The sequence below is a fragment of the Rana temporaria genome, chromosome 11 (assembly GCF_905171775.1).
Source record: "Rana temporaria chromosome 11, aRanTem1.1, whole genome shotgun sequence".
Classification (NCBI taxonomy): Eukaryota; Metazoa; Chordata; class Amphibia; order Anura; family Ranidae; genus Rana; species Rana temporaria.
Window position 1 is genome coordinate 128,625,971 of NC_053499.1, and position 27,029 is coordinate 128,652,999.

At 44.8% G+C, this 27,029-nt stretch overlaps 1 protein-coding gene across 1 annotated transcript in view; it reads right to left on the reverse strand.

Annotated features, from left to right (window-relative positions):
- The window catches only part of LOC120917661 (receptor-interacting serine/threonine-protein kinase 2-like), a 76,918-nt gene that overhangs the window by 36,796 nt on the left and 13,093 nt on the right, over window positions 1-27,029 (reverse strand). The window contains exons 2-4 of the mRNA XM_040329114.1: window positions 18,813-19,081; window positions 15,255-15,408; window positions 1,623-1,778 (exon numbers count right to left, since the gene is read on the reverse strand). Coding sequence (XP_040185048.1) covers window positions 1,623-1,778; window positions 15,255-15,408; window positions 18,813-18,958 — 456 coding nt within the window. The 5' untranslated portion in view covers window positions 18,959-19,081. The remainder of the gene's footprint in view (window positions 1-1,622; window positions 1,779-15,254; window positions 15,409-18,812; window positions 19,082-27,029) is intronic.

Below are 27,029 nucleotides of genomic sequence, written 5' to 3' on the forward strand. Positions count from 1 at the left end.
CAAACCAAGGTTTTACTATATATATTTGTATTTTTTATCATTTTTCAGTGGTGTCCAGATGTGGAGATCACGATAGATCACCAAATCATATCAACCTGTCTAGTGTTAGGAAGTGGAAATCTTGTATAGACAGTTTTAGGCTAACCATTAATGATGCCTTATTAATATTGAAATGCAACCACTATTTTTGGTGAACACATAGGGAACAAGAAACAGGACAACCAATCTCAAGCTTTTTACTGTTCAAATACTATTTCCAGTATTGTGCATATAGCTGAAATGAAGGTATAAACCTAGAGAAAATGTATTGATGCTTTATACTATTTTCAATAGAAATAACGATTTTAACCACTTCCCGATGGCCGTACGACTTTATACGGCCGCAGGGTGGCTCTAAATCTCCGGGAGGCCGTCTTTTTACGGCCTCCGCTCCTCCTGGCCACTGGGGAGCGCCGGCGGCACGCGCCCGCCGCATCACTGAGATGCCGATGCGCGTGGCTGGCGGCCGCGATGTCCGCCAGGCTCCCTCGATCGGCGGTTACAGAGACAAGGACGTGGATCTGTGTGTGTAAACACACAGATCCATGTCCTGTCAGGGAGAGAGGAGACCGATCTGTGTCTCTTGTACATAGGGACACAGATCGGTCACCTCCCCCAGTCAGTCCCCTCACCCCACACAGTTAGTAACGCTATATAGGGTACACATTTAACCCCTTCCTCACCCCCTAGTGTCAACCCCTTCAATGCCAGTCACATTTATACAGTAATCAGTGCATATTTATAGCACTGATCGCAGTATAAATGTGAATGGTGCCAAAAATGTGTCAAAAGTGTCCGATGTGTCCGCCATAATGTCGCAGTACCGATAAAAATCGCAGATCGCCGCCATTACTAGTAAAAAAAAATAATAATAATTCTGTCCCCTATTTTGTAGGCGCTATAACTTTTGCGCAAACCAGTCGCTTATTGCGAATTCTTTTTTTTTTTTTACCAAAAATATGTAGAATACGTATTGGCCTAAACTGAGAAAAAAAAATAAATAAAAAAAAAAATTGAGCTATTTATTACAGCAACAAGTAAAAAATATTTAATTTTTTTTCAAAATTGTCGCTCTATTTTTGTTTATAGCGCAAAAAATAAAAACCGCAGAGGTGATGAAAAACCACTAAAAGAAAGCTCTATTTGTGGGGAAAAAAGGACGTAAATTTTGTTGGGAAGCCACGTCGCACGACCGCACAATTGTCAGTTAAAGCGACGCAGTGCCGAATCGCAAAAAGTCCTCTGGTCAGGAAGGGGGTATATGTGCCCAGTAAGCAAGTGGTTAAAACTTCCTAACATCTTTCATGGGCGTCCGCAAATAGGGGCAAGGGGGACAAGTGCCCCCCCCCCCCCCATAGAATCAGGGATCAGCAAGGTGTCCGCCATAGGCTGCCGTTTCCCTTTTAAAAATAAATACTTGCGAGTCACGGCTAAGCCCCTCCCCTTCATGACATTGTCAAAAGGGGGTGGAGCATTGTGACCTTAAAATAATGCCCCCCTGTGAAAAGTTTTGCGGACGCCCATGACATCTTTAATACTGGCTATGAATCTTTAAACAGAAATATTCACTCCAAGTGTCTTACCTTTACATGGTACTGATCATCCAAAAGAATATTGCAGGGCTTCAGGCGCTGGTGCGCTATAGAAGGGTGAAGGTTGTGTAAGAAAGTCAAACCCTCAGCAACATCTCTCAGGATCCGGATACATAGACTCAGTGGAAGCACCGGGTATAAATCACGCTGTAACCAGACAAAAAAAACATTCTTTAACCCCCAGAAATTTAATAATTTAACCCCTTTGTGCCTTAGGGTAAAACAAATTGTAATGCCTAAGCACAATTTTGCAACTTTGACACGTGTTAGTAAAACTGTACATATCATCACAAAAACTTTGTGCATCCAGGTGGATTATCTGCTTGCCGACCAGCACACGACTATATACGTCGGCAGCATGGCACGGACAGGCAGAAGAACGTATATATACGTCCCCTTTAAGAGCGTGGCATTGTGGACACGCCCACGCCCGCCCGCGGATCCTGTGGACTCGATCGCTGCGGGGATATCCGCGTTCGGCTCACGGTAAGGAAGAACGGGGAGATGCTAATGTAAACAAGCATCTCCCCGCTCGGCCTGGTGACAATGACATCGATCACCGCTTCCTGTCATTCGGAAGCAGTGATCACTGCCTTGTCACGTGTAGCCCATCCACCCTACAGTAAGAATCACTCACTAGGGCACACTTAACCCCTACAGCGCCACCTGGTGGTTAACCCCTTCACTGCCAGTGGGCCATATTCTCAGAAGAGTTACGACGGAGTATCCCAGGAAACTCCGTCGTATCTCTCTTTTTTGGCCAGTGTATCTATGCGAGTGATTCCTAGAATCATTTTCGCATAGATACGTTGTAGATCCGACAGGTGTAAGTCACTTACACTGTCGGATCTTAAATGTAATTCGCCGCCGGCCGCTAGGTGGCGTTTACGTTCAGGTCTCATTTGTTTATGCAAATGAACCTGATACGCCGATTCCCGAACGAAATCGTGTCGCGTAATCGTCGCTTACGTCGTTTGCGTAAGCGTAAGGTTACCCCTGCTATATGAGGGGTAACCTTACGCCAGTCCCACGTATGCCATGTTAAGTATGGCGTCGGGTCCGCGTCGTCTTTTCCCGTCGGGTACGTCGTTCTTGAATATGACTTTACGTCAATGACGCACACGTCGGCGTCATTGACGTTTTCCGTCGAGAACTGGAGCATGCGCACTGGGCTATCTTAAGCCCGGCGCATGCGCAGTTCGAACGGCACGGGGGCGCGCTTAATTTAAATACAAGCCACCCCCTTGGGATACGCCGGGCCAATTACACTACGCCGCCGCAAACTACGGAGCAAGTGTTTGCGGAATACAGCACTTGCTCCTGTAAGTTGGGGCGGCGTAGTGTAAATAGCTTACGCAACGCCGCCGCAGGACTTACAAGAATCTGGCCCAGTGTCATTTTCACAGTATTCAGTGCATTTTTATAGCACTGATCGCTGTAAAAATGACAATGGTCCCAAAAATGTGTCAAAACTGTCTGATATGTCCGCCATAATGTCGCAGTCACGATAAAAATCGATAATTGCTGCCATTACTAGTAAAAAAAAATATTAATAATAATGCCATAAAACTATCCCCTATGTTGTAGACGCTATAACTTTTGAGAAAACCAATCAATAAACGCTTATTGCGATTTTTTTTTACCAAAAATATGTAGAAGAATACGTATTGGCCTAAACTGAGGAAAAACATTTTTTTATAAATTTTTGGGGGATTTTATTATAGCTAAAATTAAAATATATTGAATTTTTTTCAAAATTGTGGCTCTATTTTTGTTTATAGCGCAAAAAATAAAAACCGCAGAGGTGATCAAATACCACCAAAATAAATTTGTGGGAAAAAAGGACACCAATTTTGTTTGGGAGTCATGTCGCACGACCGTGCAATTGTCAGTTAAAGCGACGCAGTGCCGAATCGCAAAAAGTGGCCCGGTCATTTGGCTGCATAATGGTCCGGGGCTTAGGTGGTTAAGCCATGTGTTTCAGGACAAATTGGACTTTCGCTTGGTAATGGATATTTCCTAATTTTTGTTTATTATTGAAGAAAAACAGGCCCAAATTTTTTTTAAATTTAGCTGTATATTTCTTGCTACAACCATACCCTTCCACTAAAGAACAACCCAAATGATATTCTCCTGCTCCTGACGATCACAGCGATACCACATATGTGTATATTAGTAGTTGTTTGTACCCGTAGTACAGCCCAAAAACAATAGTGCGCATTTTTGCATTTTTTTTTTTTATCCTACCTAACACACTCTGGGGCATATTCTTAAAGATCTGAGGCGGCGGAACGTATGTCCTTTACGTTACGCCGCTGCAAGTTTAAGTGGCAAGTGCCTGATTCCCAAACCACTTACCTGTAAACTTGCGGCGGCGTCGCGTAAAGTCCACCCGCGCAAGCCCTCCTAATTCAAATGATTCTGGTAGGGGGCGTGGATCATTTAAATTAGGCGCGCTCCCGCGCCGATCGTAATGCGCATGCTCCGTCGGGTAAATTACCCCGACGTGCATTGCGCTAAATGACGTCTCACGGACGTCATTTGTTTTGACTGTAACGTAAATGGCGTCCAGCGCCATTCACGGACGACTTACGCAAACGACGTTAAATTTTCAAATTTCGACGCGGGATCGACGGCCATACTTAACATTGAGTACACCACCTAGGGGGCATGTTTATCTTTACGCCGCGTATCGCTTACGGAAACGACGTTAAAACACTACGGCGGGGAAGCGTACGTTAGAGAATCGGCGTGACTAGTCATTTGCATATTCTACGCTGACCGCCACCTAGCGGTCAGCGTAAATATTGCAGCCTAAGATACAACGGCGCAGGCCGTCGTATCTTAGGCATGTTTAAGTGTATCTCAGTTTGAGAATACACTTAAACATAGGATCGGACTTACGTCGGCGTATCTGCTGATACGCCGGCGTAAATTATTTGAGAATATGGCCCAAAGACACTTATTAAAAAAAAAAAAAAATCCTGTCCAAAAAAAAATACTGACATTGACCCAAACATTAAACCTGCCACTGACCTAGATCAAATTTTGATTTTGGTATTTTTTTTATTTTCTTTTTATTATTATTAATTTATTTTTTCACAAGAAAATTATTATTATTTTTTACACACAATTTTTTTTTCTTCTCTGCAAGAAGAGACAGAGAGATATGATGTATCTCCCTCCTCCATTCACAGGTAGAGAAAACAAGGAGGTGGGCCAGTGGCGGCCCATCCATTAAGGGCGCCCGGATCCCGCCCCCCTCTCTCCAACCCCCTCCCTATATGCAATGGATAGATTCATGCATAGATAGATAGATTCATGAATCGCGTGACCCAGAGGACTCCGCACCGAATGCCTAGATTCATGCATAGCATGAATCTATCCACAGCCGCCGCGGCCACCCACTATTCATACGTAAGGCACCTTTCAGGGCACCGGGCGCATGAATTGCAGAGGCCGTTTTTTTTAAGCACCTCTGAGCCCACCCAGGTGTAATATACCAGCAAATGAATATGAAACACTGATCCTCAATCCGGCCAATGATAAGCGGGTTTGAGACCAATTTTCCAATTGGTCGAAAAGAGAAGACTCCCAGTTGGCCGCCGCAGAGGAGGGAGGAAACGGGAGCCGTCACCATGATGACCCCAGGAGAGCAGGAGAATGGGAATTTGAATCGTTTTCAAATCGTTTTCGAATACTTTTCGAATTCGAATAGTTTTCAAATTCGAATTTGTAAACTTTTCGAAGTCGAATAGTTTTCCAATTTCCAAAGAGAATAAAAAAGGAATAGAATGAAAAAAAATGTTTTTCTATTCTAGCTCTTTATTTTCTATTCTATTTTATTCTCTTTGGAAATTGGAAAACTATTCTAAATTGATTCGAAAACTTTTCGAATCGAACCAAATCGATTCCAAAACGAACAAAACAAATTCTGAAAACGAATGAAACAAATTTATGTAAATAACGGATCAAAATTAAAAAAAATGTTTTCGTTCTGCACATGTCTAGGATTTACCAATTAACATCTAGGACACAGAACCCCATGCACAGATGTGGATACACAGGGGTCACCTAGGTTCAATGGTATTTTTAACAGACCAATAGAGCGAATAATAGAAGCTTATTGCCAAAGTTTACTACTTCCACTTTAAATAAAACACGTCTGCTATGTTTTCTAAGTTATTTGGTTGTAAGAACAATTATAAAAAGAATTGTCCAAAACAAATTAGAAAGCCCAGCACTAGAAATACTCTCCAGTGATGTCCTCTTACAAGGTAGTTTGATACCCTTATGCCGCGTACACACGATCAGTCAAACCAATGAGAACGGTCTGATGGACCGTTTTCATTGGACCAAACCGATCGTGTGTGGGCCCCATCGGTTATTTATCCATAGGTAAAAAAAAAAAGCCAACTTGTTTTAAATTTAACCGATGGATTCCTAACTGATAGAAAAAAACCAATCGTTAGTAGGTACGTCCATCGGTAAAAAATCCACGCATGCTCAGAATCAAGTCGACGCATGCTTGGAAGCATTGAACTTCATTTTTTTCAGCACGTCGTTGTGTTTTACGTCACCGCGTTCTGACACGATCGTTTTTTTAACCGATGGTGTGTAGGCGCCACTGACCATCAGTCAGCTTCATCGGTTAACCGATGAAAACGGTCCATCAGACCGTTCTCATCGCATGGACCGATCGTGTGTACAGGGCATTACTATGCATTTTCCGTAATATTCTTTCTTAAAGCGGGGGTTCACCCGTACATGACACATTTTCCCCTTAGATGGATGCTCATTTTGTCTAGGGGAATCGGCTAGTTGTTTTAAAATATGCGCTGTACTTACCGTTTACGAGATGCATCTTCTCCGCCGCTTCCGGGTATGGGCTGCGGGACTGGGCGTTCCTATTTTGATTGACAGTCTTCCGAGAGGCTTCCGACGGTCGCATCCATCGCGTCACGATTTTCCGAAAGAAGCCGAACGTCGGTGCGCAGGCGCAGTATAGAGCCGCACCGACGTTCGGCTTCTTTCGGCTACGAGTGACGCGATGGATACGACCGTCGGAAGCCTCTCGGAAGACTGTCAATCAAAATAGGAACGCCCAGTCCCGCAGCCCATACCCTGGAGCGACGGAGAAGATGCATCTCGAAAACGGGTAAGTACGGATCATATTTTAATACAAATAGCCGATTCCCCTAGACAAAACGAGCATGAAGCTAAGGGGAAAAATTGTTTTATGGGTGAACTCCCGCTTTAACAGAAAGCCCTAACAAGAGAGATATGTAGGCGGCTGCTATGGCTGTACGGTCATTCTGAAAATGCTAATCGCCTGGCTTTAGTCGTTTTTAACTGCCTGACCTGGAACAACAACACATCAAGGGATGCCAAAACTTTCAATGCGTGTTCTTGATCCATACAAACGCCTTAAAAGGTATTGAAGTCATTGGCAGCCAGCCAACTAGCATTTTCACAGGGGGATGTCAGTAGTGACAACCTTTGTATTCAACTCTCTTCATTTTCTATTCTTTAAAGTGGTTGTAAACCCACTTTTTTCACTTTTGCCTACAGGTAAGCCTATAATAAGGCTTACCTGTAGGTATAAAGAATATATCCTAAACCTGTACGGTTTAGGAGATATTCCCCTCGCAATGCGCCGCTGATTGCAGCGGCGCATGCGCAGGGGGGATCCTTGGCTGAAGGGCCGGCCCCGCCGACCCATGCCGGAAAGGAAATCTCCCGCGCGCGAATGCCGCTCCAGCCAATCACAGCGCTGGATCGGCGATACCCGGAAGACACGCTCGGCTTGGCTTGGCGTGGACCAGGTAAGTTCCCTACCTCGTTCCGAGGTAAGTATTTCCATAATGAGCTAATATGCGGTGCATACTAGCTCATTATGGCTTTTTCCTTGCAGGTGTAAAAAATAAAATAAAAATTTATGCGGGTTTACAACCGCTTTAAGCGTATGTTCATATTTATTTATGACAAGTTCATAGCATTGTAAAAACAAAATGAGACAACCAGAACCAAGTTGCGGTTGTCCTCTTTGAAACTCAAGGTTACTGAGCTGGTTGCTAGGACTCTGGCGCTGCCTGCATAATAAGAACCAACAATGCTGTGTGCCCTGTCCTTCTGCATCCTAGCAACTATTGGCACTGCACAGCCCTGTCTCCAGCATCCTAGTGGCCAATGACACACAGCAGCACAGTGTTATTGGTTGCTGGGACTCTGGCGGCTGGATCATAAAGTCATTAGTTGCTGCGCCAGCACCCTAGCAACCAAAGTAGGTAAGAACAGCAATAATGGCTGCAGATTATAATGACTCTTGACGTTTCCAGGAGTGAGGGAGCGGGGTGAATAGCAGGCAAAATTAGCCGCTTTAGTTATCATTTAAACTACGCATGCTCCTGACACCAACAATGAAGTAACACATTTTTTTTATTTAAAGGGCATTGATATTATTACATCATGATGTACTTAGGTAAGGAACTTTACCTCTACCTGATGTACACTAACCACACTAGACTTTACCTTCATCGCCTGCATACTAGCTACACCCAAGAAAACATATTTGTCTATAAATAGACGTCATTTTGACGTCTGAAGATTTTCCCAATACAAAAAAAGTTTTTAGGGTTTTTCCCATGTGTTGTATACTTTATACGCAGTACTATTCACATTCTCATGAGGTTAGTAGTATTTCTTATTGTGTTTTAGTATAAGAGTTGGGGCATGTGTGACATTTATTATACATTTGCTCTCATATATTTGGCAGTTATACAGTAGCTTGGAATTTTATGACATTTACAGTACGTGGGTACAGTGAATTTCTTCTTTCTTCCAAGTACACCTATGTCCTTAAATAGGACATATTTTATTGTAATTTTAATGACATACAAAATTTAGCTAAAACATCAAGGATATTCATTTTGGAGAACGAAATATCTTTGTTGTTTTATCCTCATTTAGTTAGGGAGGTCTTTATAAAACAGGGCTTTTTTTGTCCTGTGAAACTCTGTGCATCAAACATGAATGTTATTGGGCTATTTTCATTCAAACAGACTAGAGTGTATCAGGAAAATACCACATTATAGCCACTAGATGGAGATGATGATCACAGACCAATGCTTGTATGTTTGTAAGAACCATCTAATGGCCACGTTTTCCTGATATCGTATATCTCAACAAAAAGCATTTGCCCTGGTGAGAAAATAGCCGAATAACATTTGTTTTGGCCCCCATTTACAGAGAACAAATTTGTATGCCGTTTCATAAGAAAAATAGCTCTGTAAATTTTTATTTTTTTTATAAATAGTGGAGAATTTCTTTAACCACTTAAGGACCGCCGCACGCCGATGTACGTCGGCAGAATGGCGCGGCTGGGCAAAAGGGCGTACAGGTACGTCCCCTTTAAGATCCAGCCGTGGGTCGCGAGCGGTCCTGAGCTCGGTGACTGCGCCCGTGTGTCCCGCGGACCCGATGGCCACCGGTGTCCCGCGATCGGGTCACAAAGCTGAAGAACGGGGAGAGGTGAGTGTAAACAAACCTTTGCCCGTTCTTCCTAGTGGCAGCGTCAGTGATCGTCTGTTCCCTGTCATCGGTAACGACGATCAGTGACGTGTCAAGCCAGGCCACGCCCCCCCACAGTAAGAATCAGTCACTAGGGCACACTTAACTCCTTCACTGCCAGTGTCATTTTCACAGTAATCGGTGCATTTTTATAGCACTGATCGCTGTAAAAATGACAATGGTCCCAAAAATGTATCAAAAGTGTCCGGCGTGTCCGCCATAATGTCACAGTCACCATGAAAATCGATGATCGCCGCCATTACTAGTAAAAAAAAAATAATAATAAAAATGCCATAAAACAACCCCCTATTTTGTAGATGCTATAACTTTTGCGCAAACCGATCAATAAAGGCTTATTGCGTTTTTTCTTTTCCAAAATTATGTAGAAGAATACGTATCGGCCTAAACTGAGGATAAAAAATGTTTTTTTTAAATATATATTTTGGGGGATATTTGTTGTAGCAAAAAGTTAAAAATATAGATTTATTTTCAAAATTGTCGCTTTATTTTTGTTTATAGCGCAAAAAATAAAAACCGAAGAGGTGGTCAAATACCACCAAAAGAAAGCTCTATTTTTAGGACAAAAAGGACTTCAATTTTGTTTGGGAGACACATCGCACGACCGCGCAATTGTCAGTTAAAGCGACGCAGTGCCGAATCGCAAAAAGGGGCCTGGTCCTTTAGCTGCATATTGGTCCGGGGCTTAAGTGGTTAAAGAAGAGATGCTGAGAATCAGGGCTTTTTTTCTCAGGGAATAAGTGCAGTAAATCCTCCCCTTCTGAATCACTACTTGGCTTCGCCCCCTACCCACCCCCGAGCACCGTCCCTTGGCTACACCCCTACCCACCTTCCAGCAATATTAGATACACCTAGCAGGATTAGACACACCCCAGCAACAATAGATCTCCCCAGCAATAATCAATACCCCCAGCAGCATTAGAAAAACCCCAGCATCATTATACCCACTCCAGCAACAATAGACACCACTCCAGCAACAATAGACACCACTCCAGCAACAATAGACACCACTCCAGCAACAATAGACACCACTCCAGCAACAATAGACACCACTCCAGCAACAATAGACATGGCCCCAGCAAGAAAAGATCCCCCAGAAACAATAAATTAGTATTAGCGTGTTGGCATTGCTGTGCAGAATACATTGATCAGCTGCAGCTGGCTGATCAAAAAGTTATCCAACAAGCTCATTCAGTCCAATCATTCCAATGATCGACTTCTGACTTCAGACAGAGCAACACATGGATCGCAATTTGGTTGCTCTCTGCTGAACCAGACACATTTTAATCCATCTATGGGCAGCTTAAAGTGGTTGCAAACTCTTTCATATACAGTACCCAGTAAAGTGACTGGCCTCAGGTGAAACAGGGATGAAACAAATCCTCCTACGTAAGTTGTACCTGTTTATCTGCGGTCTTCTATTCTCTACATCAGTTCAAAGTGCTGAATTTATAAGCTTGTCTGATGCCGCGTACACACGATCATTTTTTCGGGTTGTAAAAAACAACGTTTTTCAGCCTCTAGAAAAAACTTCATCATTAAAACGGCCTTGCCTACACACAATAGTAAAAAAAAAAATGCTCTAGCAAAGCGCGGTGACGTATAAACACGTACGACGGCACTATAAAGGGGAAGTTCCATTCGGATGGCGCCACCCTTTGGGCTGCTTTTGTGTTTGTAAAAGACGATTCGCGCTTTTCTGTCTGTTACAGCGTGATGAATGTGCTATCTCCATTATGAACGGTAGTTTTACCAGAACGAGCGCTCCCATCTCATAACTTGCTTCTGAGCATGCGCAGGTTTTTTACGTCGTTAAAGCCCACACACACGAACATTTTTTACAACCCGATAAACGACATCGTTTAAAACGTTGTGAACAAATAGAGCATGTTCGAATTTTTTTTGGTCGTTTTTCAGAACCCGAAAAATGCTGTGAAGCCCACACACGATCGATTTAAATGACATTTTAAAAAAACGCCGTTTTTTACAACCCGAAAAATCATCGTGTGTACGCGGCATCAGAGTTCAGAAAAAAAGGGGGCGGAGAGAGAACAATTACACTTTGCAAAGCTCAGTGAGGAGATCTCTGAGAGCTGATTGGAGGGAAGAAACTCACCCGTTCCACACAGCTCACAGGAAGGCTGAGGCTGCCAATTAGGCTCCCTCCACTGTCACCCTTTTTCTGTTGGTGTCAGGAAAACTTGTCAGAAGTGATGATAGCAGAGGAACGAAGCAGTAAGCAAAACTTACATGACACTTATAGCCAGATTCAGAAAGACAGGCTTAACTTTGAGGCGGCGCAGCGTATCGCATATACGCTACGCCGCCGTAAGTCAGAGAGGCAAGTACTGTATTCACAAAGCACTTGCCTCCTAACTTACGGCGGCGTAGCGTAAATGGAGCCGGCGTAAGCGCGCCTAATTCAAATTAGGATGAGGGGGCGTGTTTTATGTTAATGGGGGTGACCCGACGTGATTGACGTTTTTTACATCCGTGTACATATCCCAGTGTGCATTGCTCCAAAGTACGCCGCAAGGACGTATTGGTTTCAACGTGAACGTAAATTACGTCCAGCCCTATTCACGGACGACTTACGCAAACTACGCAAACGACGCAAAATTTTCAAATTTCGACGACCATACTTAACATTGGCTAGGCCAGCTATTTGTTGGAATAACTTTACGACGGAAAATGCTTTACGTAAACTGCGTATCCTTACTGCGACGGGCGCACGTAGGTTCGTGATTAGGCGTATCTATTCATTTACATATTCTACGCTGAACTCAACGGAAGCGCCACCTAGCGGCCAGCCTAAATATTGCACCCTAAGATACGACGGCGCAGGCTGTCGTATCTTAGCTAGGTTTAAGTGTATCTCAGTTTGAGAATACACTTAAACTTACGACGGCGCAGATTCAGAGTTACGTCGGCGTATCTACTGATACGCCGGCCTAACTCTCTCTGAATCTGGCCATATAAGTGCCTTAATAGTAAAAGTCAGTAGCTACAGTATTTGTAGCTGCTGCTTTTAATTTTTTGGGGGGAAGCCTGGAGCTCCTCTTTGGTCAAACCATCAAATGGCTGGTGTCATAACTGATCACATGTGCAGCACCATTGCAGTTGCAGATCAAACATAAGCAGCTTCCTTGGCTGTAAAGGATACAAGAGTTAAATTCTTCGGCTGTCAGCAGATCGGCCTCTACAATCTCTGCAGTGCCTAAAAATGGAGAGCAACTGAGCATGTGCAGAGCATGGTGAGACTGTGTCTTACTGGATTTTGAACAGTATAGGTGCTTATTTTTTATGTTTTACACCTATACCTGCAAAAGGGGTCAGCAAGAAGTGATCTAGCGGGACTTCATTTTCGGACTAAAGTTCCACTTTAAGGATCTTTGCTTTCTCTGTTCATCGAGGATCTGTTAACAGATTATCTGCTGAATCAGAACAGGACAGGCTTTTGTAATAGCCCATTCAGCTTTTGTCCGCATTTTGACAGCAGACCCCTGTGGACCCATTCCGGATCTATGGCTGGTTGGATGAAAACGGACTTGCCTCTGTTTACATCAGGCACCGTCCTTTTCTATTTTTTTTCTGGACGTGGACAAACTCTGAGATGGGCGGATATAAACAGACGCACATCCGTTTACATTCGCCTGCCCATAACGCACATCCGTTTACATTCGCCTGCCCATAACGCACATCCGTTTACATTCGCCTGCCCATAACGCACATCCGTTTACATTCGCCTGCCCATAACGCACATCCGTTTACATTCGCCAGCCCATAACGCACATCCGTTTACATTCGCCTGCCCATAACGCACATCCGTTTACATTCGCCAGCCCATAACGCACATCCGTTTACATTCGCCTGCCCATAACGCACATCCGTTTACATTCGCCTGCCCATAACGCACATCCGTTTACATTCGCCTGCCCATAACGCACATCCGTTTACATTCGCCTGCCCATAACGCACATCCGTTTACATTCGCCTGCCCATAACCCACATCCGTTTACATTCGCCTGCCCATAACGCACATCCGTTTACATTCGCCTGCCCATAACGCACATCCGTTTACATTTGCCTGCCCATAACGCACATCCGTTTACATTTGCCTGCCCATAACGCACATTCGTTTACATTCGCCTGCCCATAACGCACATTTGTTTACATTCGCCTGCCCATAACGCACATCCGTTTACATTCGCCTGCCCATAACGCACATCCGTTTACATTCGCCTGCCCATAACGCACATCCGTTTACATTTGCCTGCCCATAACCCCCAACCAGTTTACCTTTCGCCTGCCCATAACGCACATCCGTTTACATTCGCCAGCCCATAACGCACATCCGTTTACATTCGCCTGCCCATAACGCACATCCGTTTACATTTGCCTGCCCATAACCCCCAACCAGTTTACCTTTCGCCTGCCCATAACGCACATCCGTTTACATTCGCCAGCCCATAACGCACATCCGTTTACATTCGCCTGCCCATAACGCACATCCGTTTACATTCGCCTGCCCATAACGCACATCCGTTTACATTCACCTGCCCATAACGCACATCCGTTTACATTCGCCTGCCCATAACGCACATCCGTTTACATTCGCCTGCCCATAACGCACATCCGTTTACATTTGCCTGCCCATAACGCACATCCGTGTACATTCGCCTGCCCATAACGCACACCCGTTTACATTCACCTGCCCATAACGCACATCCGTGTACATTCGCCTGCCCATAACGCACATCCGTTTACATTCGCCTGCCCATAACGCACATCCGTTTACATTCGCCTGCCCATAACGCACATCCGTTTACATTCGCCTGCCCATAACGCACATCCGTTTACATTCGCCTGCCCATAACGCACATCCGTTTACATTCACCTGCCCATAACGCACATCCGTTTACATTCGCCTGCCCATAACGCACATCCGTTTACATTCGCCTGCCCATAACGCACATCCGTTTACATTCGCCTGCCCATAACGCACATCCGTTTACATTTGCCTGCCCATAACGCACATCCGTTTACATTTGCCTGCCCATAACGCACATCCGTTTACATTCGCCTGCCCATAACGCACATCCGTTTACATTCACCTGCCCATAACGCACATCCGTTTACATTCGCCTGCCCATAACGCACATCCGTTTACATTCGCCTGCCCATAACGCACATCCGTTTACATTCACCTGCCCATAACGCACATCCGTTTACATTCGCCTGCCCATAACGCACATCCGTTTACATTCACCTGCCCATAACGCACATCCGTTTACATTCGCCTGCCCATAACGCACATCCGTTTACATTCGCCTGCCCATAACGCACATCCGTTTACATTCGCCTGCCCATAACGCACATCCGTTTACATTTGCCTGCCCATAACGCACATCCGTTTACATTCGCCTGCCCATAACGCACATCCGTTTACATTCGCCTGCCCATAGCGCACATCCGTTTACATTCGCCTGCCCATAACGCACATCCGTTTACATTTGCCTGCCCATAACGCACATCCGTTTACATTCGCCTGCCCATAACGCACATCCGTTTACATTTGCCTGCCCATAACGCACATCCGTTTACATTTGCCTGCCCATAACCCCCAACCAGTTTACCTTTCGCCTGCCCATAACGCACATCCGTTTACATTCGCCAGCCCATAACGCACATCCGTTTACATTCGCCTGCCCATAACGCACATCCGTTTACATTCGCTTGCCCATAACGCACATCCGTTTACATTCGCCTGCCCATAACGCACATCCGTTTACATTCACCTGCCCATAACGCACATCCGTTTACATTCACCTGCCCATAACGCACATCCGTTTACATTCGCCTGCCCATAACGCACATCCGTTTACATTCGCCTGCCCATATAACGCACATCCGTTTACATTCGCCTGCCCATAAACTTGTATGGAGCTTCTGATCAGGTCTGCCTGAAACACAGACAGTCCATGTGAAAGGACCCCGAAGCATTCTTTCATGGTACATCAAATGACTATGACACACCTGGTAAATAAGAGAGTGCAGGGATCCGTTTGGCATCCATTGTGTTACAATACCCAACATGTTTGGTGTCCGATAAATCCCAACCATGGGTGTCACGTGCTCGGATTCTATCCTACTGATATATTCGATATGGTTCTGGACCGCTTGTCGGGACCTGAAAGGGGGATAGTGTCATTTAATGATTATATGATATATAATAGTGAATGCACACAAAACTGATTGGCTGGGATTTCTTTATTAAATGGTAAATAAAAGTCAGATGAAATTGTAACATTCAAGTACCTGTAGATGTAAACCCAATTTTTTTGTTTTGCTGTCACAATGTACAGTATAAGATTTCCTATCATCAGTGCCCAGTCTTGCCACAAAGAGTTAATCCAGGTCTGAGCAATCCTCTTTTCTTTTTTCAGTGAGATAAACGGACAAACAGGAGAAAACTTCTGTCCATTGTTCCCCCTTGCTGTGAGTGACAGGTGATTTACATATCTCATGCACTAGCTTGAGACAGGCATTATTTTTTTAATTCCCACCTCCACTCCTTTTCTGAAGTCATGTGGTTACTTTTCTGTATTTTGACTGGATGTTAGTGATCATAGCAGAATTTAGTGTAAGGAATACACAGGAGAAAATGCATGCTGACAAGGGGAGTGTAGAGGTGGGCGGAGAGTCTACTGACATCACAGCTCCACCCACCGAGCTCCAGACAACAGACCCACCCACAGAATCTGCAGTTTTTCAGTTCTTATAACAGACAGAGGGGAGACATTTGACAGGTAAGGATACATGCATGAGGCATCTATATCCTTATAGATCAGCACTATGGCAGTAGTTTAGAAAGGATGAGAGTGGCTTTACATCCACTTTAACTACTTGCGGACCAGCCGCCGCAGTTCTACGGCGGCAGGTCGGCTCCCCTGCGCGAGAGCCCATAGCTCTACGTCGCCTCGCAAAGTGGCCACTAGGGGCGCGCGCCCCCCGCTCGTTACAGAGCGAGGACCGGGAGCTGTGTGTGTAAACACACAGGTCCCGATCCTGTCAGGGGGAGAAATGCCTGACCGTCTGTTCATACAATGTATGAACAGCGATCAGTGATTTCCCCTAGTGAGTCCACCCCCCTACAGTTAGAACACACCCAGGGAACATACTTAACCCCTTCCCCGCCCCCCTAGTGTTAACCCCTTCCCTGACAGTGGCATTTTTATAGTAATCCAATGCATTTTTATAGCACTGATCGCTATAAAAATGCCAATGGTCCCAAAAATGTGTCAAAAGTGTCCGATATGTCCGCCATAATGTCGCAGTACCGAAAAAAAATCGCTGATCGCCGCCATTACTAGAAAAAAAAATATTAATAAAAATGACATAAAACGACCCCCTATTTTGTAGACGCTATAACTTTTGCGCAAACCAATTAATAAACGCTTATTGCGATTTTTTTTTTTACGAAAAATATGTAGAAGAATACGTATCGGCCTAAACTGAGGAAAAAAATAGTTTGTTTTATATTTTTTTGGGGGATATTTATTTCGGTAAAAAGTAAAAAATTTTGCATTTTTTTCAAAATTGTCGCTCTATTTTTGTTTATAGAGCAAAAACTAAAAACCGCAGAGGTGATCAAATACCACCAAAAGAAAGCTCTATTTGTGGGGAAAAAAAGGACGTCAATTTTGTTTGGGAGACACGTCGCACGACCGCGCAATTGTCAATTAAAGCGATGCAGTGCCGAATCGCAAAAAGTGCTCTGGTCTTTGACCAGCAATATGGTCCGGGGCTTAAGTGGTTAAAGTGACACTAGTTTACCTTATCTTGCAACTGCTGGAATCTTGTACTGTAATTCTTCTTTATATGTGATCTGGACCTGTACAGTAAAACCTTGGTTTGAGAGTAACTTGGTTTGAGAGCGTTTTGCAGGACAAGCTAATTTTTTTAATACATTTTGACTTGATATACAAGCGATGTCTTGATATAAGAGTAGCGTTATGTCACAACTGAGTATAAAGGAGAAGAGAGGCGCCTCTAAGTGTAGCAATATGGTTACATTTAATGAAGGTACAACATTTAGCAACATATTGCTACACTTAGAGGCGCCTCTCTTCTCTTTTATACTCTGTAGCTCCTGCTGGATTTTTCTTCTAATCCCCTTGTGGAGGCTTCCATTTGTGGATGGACATTTTATGGTTACACAACCTATCACATTGCTATAATCTGATTATATGGACTATAAACTGAAGGATTTATGAATAAATGGTTGTGGAACGAATCATCTGAGTTTCCATTATTTCTAATGGGGAAATTTGCTTTGATATACAAGTGCTTTGGGGTGATCCTTTTTCCAACTCAATGATTCTAGTTTTTGAATTTTTATTTACTGCCATGTTGGTGTTCTATCTTCCACTTGGATGTTATGAGTTACAGCTGGATAAAACAAAAGCTGTGTCTGTCTTCATTTTTAGGCTGCAATGCAACAAAATGTGATTATTTTAAAATGGGGGTGATTCCTTTCTATATTCAGTGGGCCAGATTCAAGAAGCAATTGCGCCCGTGTAACCATAGGTTACACGGCGCAATTGCTTACTTGCTCCGGCGTAGCGAATGCTCCTGATTCAGGAACATCGCTACGCCGACTGCAGCCTAAAATCTGTGCGGCATATGGCTCATATGCCACGCAGATTTTAGGCTGCATTCTAGCGAAAACCGCTAGGGGGCGCTCCCATTGTGATCTGTGTATAGTATGCAAATTGCATACTAACACCGATTCACAAACTTGCGCTGGCCCTGCGTACGCAAATTACGTAATTTGCGTACGTCAGATTTAGCGCAACGTTACACATCCTAATAGCAGGCGCAGCCAAAGCTATAGGATGGCCACGTTCCTGCGTCGCGACGTTCAAATTTTACGTCGTTTGCGTAAGTGGATCGTGAATGGCGCTGGACGCCATTCACGTTGACTTTGAAGCAAATGACGTCCTTGCGACGTCATTTGCCGCAATGCACGTCGGGAAAGTTTCCCGACGGAGCATGCGCTCTACGCTCGGCGCGGGAGCGCTCCTAATTTAAATGATTCCCGCCCCCGGCGGGATCATTTACATTAGGCGCCCGTATGCCGGGCAAGTTAACACAGCGCCCCCGCAATTTACGGAGCTTCTGCTTCGTGAATCGCGGGCAGCGCAGAAAATTTGCGCGGGCGCAGGGCAAAAACGCTGCCCTGTGCCTGCGTAAGAAAGGCGCAGATTCTTACTGAATCTGGGTCACTGTTCATAGAATTCAAGGCTATTGAGTGGTGGATGTGTGGATTTTTGGTAGCAGAGACAGTTTCAAGTCCTCAAGTTACATTCAACTACCGTTCTGCACACCCCATACCTATCCTTATCCAAGTTTATCCCCTAATAAACCAAAAACAAAACAAAGCACCCTGGGCTGTTTTTTTGAAATTTGAGTGAATGATGGGGAATTCCTGTTGCCTGGCTGTGCATGCAGAGGGAGAACCCAAAAATTCAGCGGCCCCTTCAGGGGCAGTCCTAGACCAGCATTACAAATGTTTACCATAGTTCTGCTTACCTGTCATTAAGTTCAGACAAAGATAAAAGTTTGATCAGGACATGGGTGCGTGTGGGCCCATAGGTGGATTTATAGACCTTCTCGGTGCTTGTGTCCACTACAGAGTAGCTCTTCAGATCCTCTTGTCTTATGCGGGACAGAGGCATTTCTGACAGCGGGGGGTCCGGTCCACATACAGCAGAGGATGCTATGGAGAACGCAACTGCAAATATATCTACTACATGATCCCAGAAGAGATCCTTCAAAGGTAGAAGACGAAAGGCAAGATCCTAAAAGAATAAAAACAAATCTCAATATTTCTAATCAAGACAATCACACCTTAAAACATCACACTCAAGAAACTAGCCCATGTACACTTCCATGTCAATAAAAAATGTGTTGCAATTCATTTGAAAGACATCCTAGCACAGTAAGGGCTAGTTTTTCTCTCTGAAGAGAGATCCACATTTGAATCACTCTTCAGAGAGCATTTGACAGGTGGTGAGGTGGCATTGTATTGCTATTGGTGTTAACCCCTCCTGTGTTTCTGAGCATTTCCATTCACTTGAATGGGTTGTGCAGAGCGGACAGTGGCGCCCACCGAATGCAACAGGTGATATAATTCCTGACGCGGCGTATGTACACCCTTGGCTGCTGCCTCTGCTTCCAAACGGGTAGCGGTTAAGAGGTGGTAAAAGCTCAATTGCAGGGTTTTATTGCCCCCAAACACTAGGGTGAACAAGCCCTAAGGCCAGTGGCGGCTGGTGCTCAAAATTTTTGGGGGGCGCAAACGGAAAAAGAAAAATGCAGCCACTGTGCCATCAATTGTCACCACTCTGCCATGCCATCAAACACAGCCACTGTGCCATCAATTGTCACCACTGTTTCATGCCATCAAACGCAGCCACAGTGCCATCAATTCGCACCACTGTGCCATGCCATCAAATGCAGTCACTATGCCATGCCATCAAACGCAGCCACAGTGCCATCAATTCGCACCACTGTGCCATGCCATCAAATGCAGTCACTATGCCATGCCATCAAACGCAGCCACTGTGCCATTAATTGTCACCACTGTGCCATGCCATTAAACACAGCCACTGTGCCATCAATTGTCGCCACTGTGCCCTTTAAATGTCGCCACTGTGCCCATTGATGTCACTGTGCCCTTTAATTGTCGCCACTGTGCCCATTCATGCCGCTGTGCCAATTGTCCCCACTGTGCCCTTTAATTGTCGCCGCTGTGCCAATTGTCCCCATTGATGTCACTGTGCCCTTTGTCGCCGCTGTGCCCCTCCCCCCCCCCCCCCGGCCGGCACTTACCTTTACTGGAGTCAGCCATCCACGTCCTCGACCCTCGCCTCGATGTCTTCTCCCGCCCTTGATGATGCTTCAGCCAATCAGGTTACCGGTAGCCAGAACCAGCCAACCTGATTGGCTAAGACGCCTGTCAGTCTTATGCAAGGAGGGCACATACCGTGCGTTCCGAGGATAAGCTTCGGGGGACCCTCTGGCTGTACTCGGAAAGCCTATCAGAGCCGCTGGCTCTGATAGGCACTTCCGTACAGCCAACCAGCTGCCGTTATTCAGCTGGCTGGCGCTCAACATCCGGCCAGCTGAATAGTGGGCGGCAGCGGGACAATAACATAGATTCGTGCAATGCATGAATCTATGTTATTAGACTCAGTCGCGGTGAGAGCCAGAGGGGGCAGCGCTCCAGCGCCCTCTATGGACGAACCGCCACTGCCTAAGGCGCTGCAAGGAAGTAAATGGGCCATTAACCGATTGCCGACCGCCGCACGCACTTTTACGTCGACAGAATGGCACGGCTGGGCAAATGGGCGTATATATATACGTCCCCTTTAATTTGCCGGCCGTGTGGTCCCGCGCGCCGCCCTGTCGCGAGCTCCGTGACCGTGCCTGCAGGACCCTTGGACTCGATATCTGCTGGTGTCCCGCGATCGGTTTACAGAGCTGCAGAACGGGGAGAGGCAAGTGTAAAAATGCCTCTCCCCATTCTGCCTAGTGACACTGTCACTGATCGAATGTTCCCTATCATCGGGGACAGCGATCAGTGACGTGTCACACACAGCCCATCCCCCTACAGTTAGAAGCACTCCCTAGGTCACACTTAACCCCTTCAGTGCCCCCTACAGGTTACCCCTTCACTGCCAGTGTAATTTTTACAGTAATCAGTGCATTTTTATAGCATTGATGGTCCCAAAATGGTGTCAAAAATTTCCGATGTGTCCGCCATAAAGTCGCAGTCACGATCAAAATCGCTGATCGCTGCCATTACTAGTAAAAAATAACAATAATAACAAAAATGCCATAAAACTATCCCCTATTTTGTAGTTGTGCGAACCAATCAATAACCATTTATTGCGATTTTTCTTTACCAAAAATATGTAGAAGAATACGCATCGGCCTAAACCGAGGGAATTTTTTATATATATATATATATATATATATATATATATATATATATATTTTGGGGATATTTATTATAGCAAAAAGTAAAAAATTATTTTTTTTTTCAAAATTGTCGCTTTTTTTGTTTATAGCACAAAAACTAAAACCTGCAGAGGTGATCAAATACCACCAAAAGAAAGCTCTATTTGTGGGAAAAAAAGAACGTCAATTTTGTTTGGGAGCCACGTCGCATGACAGCGCAATTGTCAGTTAAAGCGATGCAGTGCCGAATCGCAGAAAGTGGCCTGGTCTTTGGCCAACGAAATGGTCCGGGGCTGAAGTGGTTAAAGTGACACTAAACCACTTCAGCCACTGAAGATTTTTCCCCCTTAATGACCAGGCCATTTTTTGCGATACAGCACTGCGTTGCTTTAACTGACAATTGCGCGGTCGTGCGACGCTGTACTCAAGCAAAATTGGTTTTCTTTTTTTCCCCACAAATAGAACTTTATTTTGGTGATATATAATCACCTCTGCGGTTTTTATTCTTTGCGCTATAAACAAAAAAAACAGACAATTTTGAAAAAAAAAATTAAATAAAAATCACAGAAAGCGTATATTGATTGGTTTGCGCAAAATTTATAGGGCCAGATTCATAAAGCCGCGCGCAAAGTTGCGGCGGCGTAACTTTTCTTATTTACGTTAAGCCGCCGCAACTTAACACGCAAGTGCTGTATTCACAAAGCACCTGCGTGTTAAGTTGCGGCAGCGTAGCGTAAATTGGGCGGCCTAATTCAAAATAGGCGGGTAGGGGGCATCTCCTAATTAAATTAGGCGCGTCCACGCGCCAAACGTACTGCGCATGCGCCGGCCTTAGAAAAATCCCAGTGCGCATGCTCCGAATTATGACAGTGTTTTCGACGTGAACGTAATCGACGTAAATCCCCATTCACGGACGAGTAACGCAAACGACGTAAAAATTTTCAAATTTCCCGCGGTCACGACGTCCATGCTTAACATAGGATGCGCCTGCTTTGGGCAGCTTTATCTTTACGCCGGGAAAACCCTTACGGAAACGGCGTAAAGTGACTGCGTCGGGCCCGCGTACGTTCGTGAATTGGCGTATCTCGCTGATTTACATATTTTCGCCTGTCAGATCTTTGCTGCAACCCGGCTTATCTTGTTTTCTGCATACAGAAAACAGATAAGCCGGCGCAAAGTGTGAGTTATGCCGGCGTATCACTGATACACCGGCATAACTCTTCTGAATCTGGCCCACTGCGTCTACAAAATAGGGGATAGTTTTATGGCATTTTTATTATAATTTTTTTTTTTTTTACTAGTAATGGTGGTGATCAGTGGTTTTTAGCAGGACTGCGACATTGAGGCGGACACATCAGACACTTTTGATGCTTTTTTGGGACCAGTGACATTATTGCAACGATCAGGCTTTTTTTTTTTTATTCTTTATTTTATTTTATAGTATACAAAATTCATTAAAACCATATACCATTTCTCGCAACCATAAGGGTGTGTCAGACATATTCACCTATTTCTATCCCTATATTCATTCCCTCCCGCCCCCCCTACTACCCCTCTATCCCGTATCCCACCCTCCTACCCCTACCCCTAGTTATTCCTCCTCACTATGTACTCATAATTTCACTTTATTTCTTTGTTAATTTAAACTCTTTCCAGTCTTCCCATTTCTTGAAAAATCCTTCTCTTGTGTCTTCATAACTATGTCTAAGATATTCCATATTTCGGATCTCTTCTATCTTATCAAACCACTCCCCTAGCTTTGGCGTTTAGGCTTTTGAACCGGTCTGGCTATTGCTGTCTGTGTCAGCATTGGGGAAATCCCGACTCCAGAGTTCCTGATCTGTCTGCCAAACACCAAACAGTACAGAAAGTATGGGGACACAGACACATTAACCACTTAAGCCCCGGACCAATATGCTGCTAAATGCCCAGAGGCGTTTTTACAGATTGGCACTGCGTCGCTTTAACAGACAATTGCGCGGTCGTGGCTCCCAAACAAAATTTGCGTCCTTTTCTTCCCACAAATAGAGCTTTTTTTTTATGGTATTTGATTGCCTCTTTTTGCGCTATAAACAAAAATAGAGCGACATTTTTGAAAAAAAATCAATATTTTTTACTTTTTGTTATAAGAAAAATTGAATAAGCTAAATTGTAGTCAAACATTTAGGCCAAAATGTATTTAGCCACATGTCTTTAGTAAAAAAAAAATCCCAATAAATAAAAAAATTTGCTTCCTAGCGGGAACAGCGACACTAATACAGCGATCAGAAAAATGATCGCTTAGTGACACTGGCAATAGGGAGTGAAAGGGTTAACTAGGGCGGTGATCAAGGGGTTAAAACTTTATTAGGGGGGGGTACGGGGCTACCCTGGACCTAACACTAACTGGCTGTCACACTAACTGTCACACTGACACTAAATGCAGTGATCAGTACATATATTATCACTGCATTCAGTGACAGGGGGCTGGGGGGGGGGGGGGGTGGGTGATCGCAAGGGGTTAAGTGTGCCTATGTGTGTGGTGTCAGTGTAGTCTTTGTGCGACTTACTGTGTGAGTCTTCTCTCATCTCGGCGGTTTGAAAATACCGCCGAGATGAGAGCTGCATCACTTCCTCTGCCTACGTTTACATTTTAGAGGCAGAGGAAGTGACACGGCGGCGGCTCACAGGATTGGCTGGAAGCGATCACGAGGGGGCAGACAGAAACGAACAGCCGTCCCCTCGAGTCGGATCGCTCCAGAAGGTAAGCCGCCCGCCGCACGCAGCGGAGGGGGTCCCGATTGGACCCCCGACCCGCTAGAAGGCAGGGACGTATATATACGCCCTTCTGCCTGTACGTGCCATTCTGTGGACGTAAATAGTCGTGCGGCGGGCGTTAAGTGGTTACATTTTTTTTTTACAAAATGTAGGCTTTAAAAGTAGAAACCGCAATGTAAGAGCCTTATCTTTACATGCAATGGCAAAATAATGGCTTTAAAGGGGTTGTAAAGGTACATATTTTTTGCAGTCCTCCTTCACTTACCTCATCCTTCCATTTTGTTTTAAATGTCCTTATTTCTTCTGAGAAATTCTCACTTCCTGTTCTTCTGTCTGTAACTACACACAGTAATGCAAGGCTTTCTCCCTGGTGTGGAGTGTCGTGCTCGCCCCCTCCCTTGGACTACGGGAGAGTCAGGATGCTCTCTATGTTACAGATAGAGAAAGGAGCTGTGTGTTAGAGAGCGTCCTGACTCTCCCGTAGTCCAAAGGAGGGGGCGAGAAAGGCACTCCACACCAAGGAGAAAGCCTCACATTACTGTGTGGAGTTACAGACAGAAGAACAGGAAGTGAGGATTTCTCAGAAGAAATAAGGACATTTAAAAGCAAAATGGAAGGATGAGGTAAGTGAAGGAGGACTGCACTAAGGTAAGGCTATTTAGGAAAAAAATTCCTTTACAACCCCTTTAAAGAGATAGATTGACATGCAGTGTAGCATAAGGAAAGGTAATTTCCAGAGTTATGCGAAATATTTTTAAATATAAACATTCAAGGTTCTTGCGATAGCAATCTAACCAGGTGAACCTTAAAGGGGAAGCTGAAAACATACCACCCACGAGGTTTGTTTGTATTGGCTGTATTTCTTTGTTACTAGATAAGAGTCACCTGCACGCCAGTGTAAATAACACATGATTCTCACATGATAGTCTGCGTTATGTTTAAAAGTGTTCCTGTTACTTGTTCATTTATTTATTACAGGTACTTATATAGTGCCATCAATTTACATATATATTGTACATTCACATCAGTCCCTGCCCTCAAGGAGCCTACAATCTAAGGACCCTAACTCACATTCATACATATACTAGGACCGATTTACCTACCAAGATGTCTTTGGGGTGTGGGAGGAAACTCACGCAGATGCAGGGAGAACATGCAAACTCCAGGCACGTAAGGATGTGATTGGGATTCAAACCGACTACCCTAGTGCTGCTGGTGGAAGTGCTAACCACTTAGCCACTGTGTTGCCCGTGGTGCAGGTGGGGATTATATTTTTCGAGTCCCACACAAAGGGGTTTTTACATTTTTGTCAAGTACTCGCCAATACCGAATACCAATAGTTTTTTTTAATGTCATGGGACAGTGGCCGTGATTTTTTTGATTTTTTACAATTTTTTTTACAGTGAGATATATATATATATATATATATATATATATTTTTTTTTAGGGGGGTGGGGGTGGGGTAGTGGATTGTCAGTGTTTTTTTTATTTTTTTATTATTATTATGTACATTTTATTTTTTTAATTATTTATTGCAATTTTTTTTTTATTTTTTTTTAATCAGCCCTGTTGGGGGGGCTTTGGTGAGATATCTGGGGTCTTAACAGACCTCTGACATCTCCCCTTTAAGACAGAGAAAGGGACTAGGTATACAGATTCCCCAGACCCTTTCTCAGCAGCCTCAGCTGCGCTAAAAATGAATGGAGAGAAGACAGCCGCTTCTCTTCATTCATAAACTGAAACATTGTAATCACAGTTTACGATGTTTCAGTTATGTGAATGGACAGAGTCAGTGATCACCAACTCTGTTCATTCGGAACAGTAAGGAGCAGGATTTACCGGCTCCTACCTCCGCTCTCCATCCTGACAGTTCCAGGGGGTGGAGGAGGAGTACTGAGGGGGAGAGAAACACTGAGGGGGACACGGGGGAAAGGCAAACACTGAGGGGAACATGGAGGGAGACGCAAACACCGAGCGGGACATGGAAGGAGAAGCAAACACCGAGGGGGACACGGAAGGAGAAGCAAACACCCAGGGGGACACGGAAGGAGAAGCAAACACCCAGGGGGACACGGAGGGAGAGACAATGCCCGGGCTGGACTGTACAGGCACAGCGAATGCGCAAACGGAGCAGCCAACAATTGCAGAGGATGAACATCTGTTTATCAGCTGTACATGGCGCCTGTGCAATACGCTGCCGCACACTCCCGATGCTCAGGGCGGGTTCATTGAACACAACAAGGGGCGGATGCATACAGAAAAAGGCCACATGATGGGCAGTGCTTTGGATGTATGTCCAGCGCCATTCACGATTCACTTACGCAAACTACTTAAATTTCAAACCTTGCGACGCGGGAATGACGGGTATCCTTAGCATTGGCTGCCCCTGCTTTTAGCATGTGCAGCCTTACGCGAAACCCGACGTACGCAAACGACGTAAACTGCGTACGCAGGGCTCGCGTAACGTTGTGAATCGGCGTTAGTATGCAATTTGCATACTATACGCTGACCACAACGGGAACGCCACCTAGCGGCCTGTGTAAGAATGCAGCCTAAGATATGAGGGCATAAGAGCCTTATGCCACACATATCTTAGGCTGTAGTCGGCGTAACGAGCTCTCTGAATCAGGAGAACTCGTTACGCCGGGGCAAGTAAGCAATTGCGCTGCGTAACTATGGTTACGCAGGCGCAATTGCTCTCTGAATCTGGGCCAATGCATATACAGAGGGAGCTGGAGGTGAATGGTGTTACAGGTCACATACCCTGGCCCCGGGAGGATGGAGGTGAGGGGTAACATACAGGTCACGGAAGAGAAGATCAGTGCGTAGGAGAGGATGGGGTGGGTTAAAGGGTTAAACAAAGTTACAAAGCATCTGTTGCTGCCTCTGACCTCTGTTTTTATCTGGAACTAATGAATGACTCATTCATTCACTAGTTCCTCTTTCCTCAGTCCCCTTCCCCTGTTGTAAGACTGCACAATTTGTAACTTATTGGTTGAAATGACTGGTCTGGTGTTAGGATCTTTT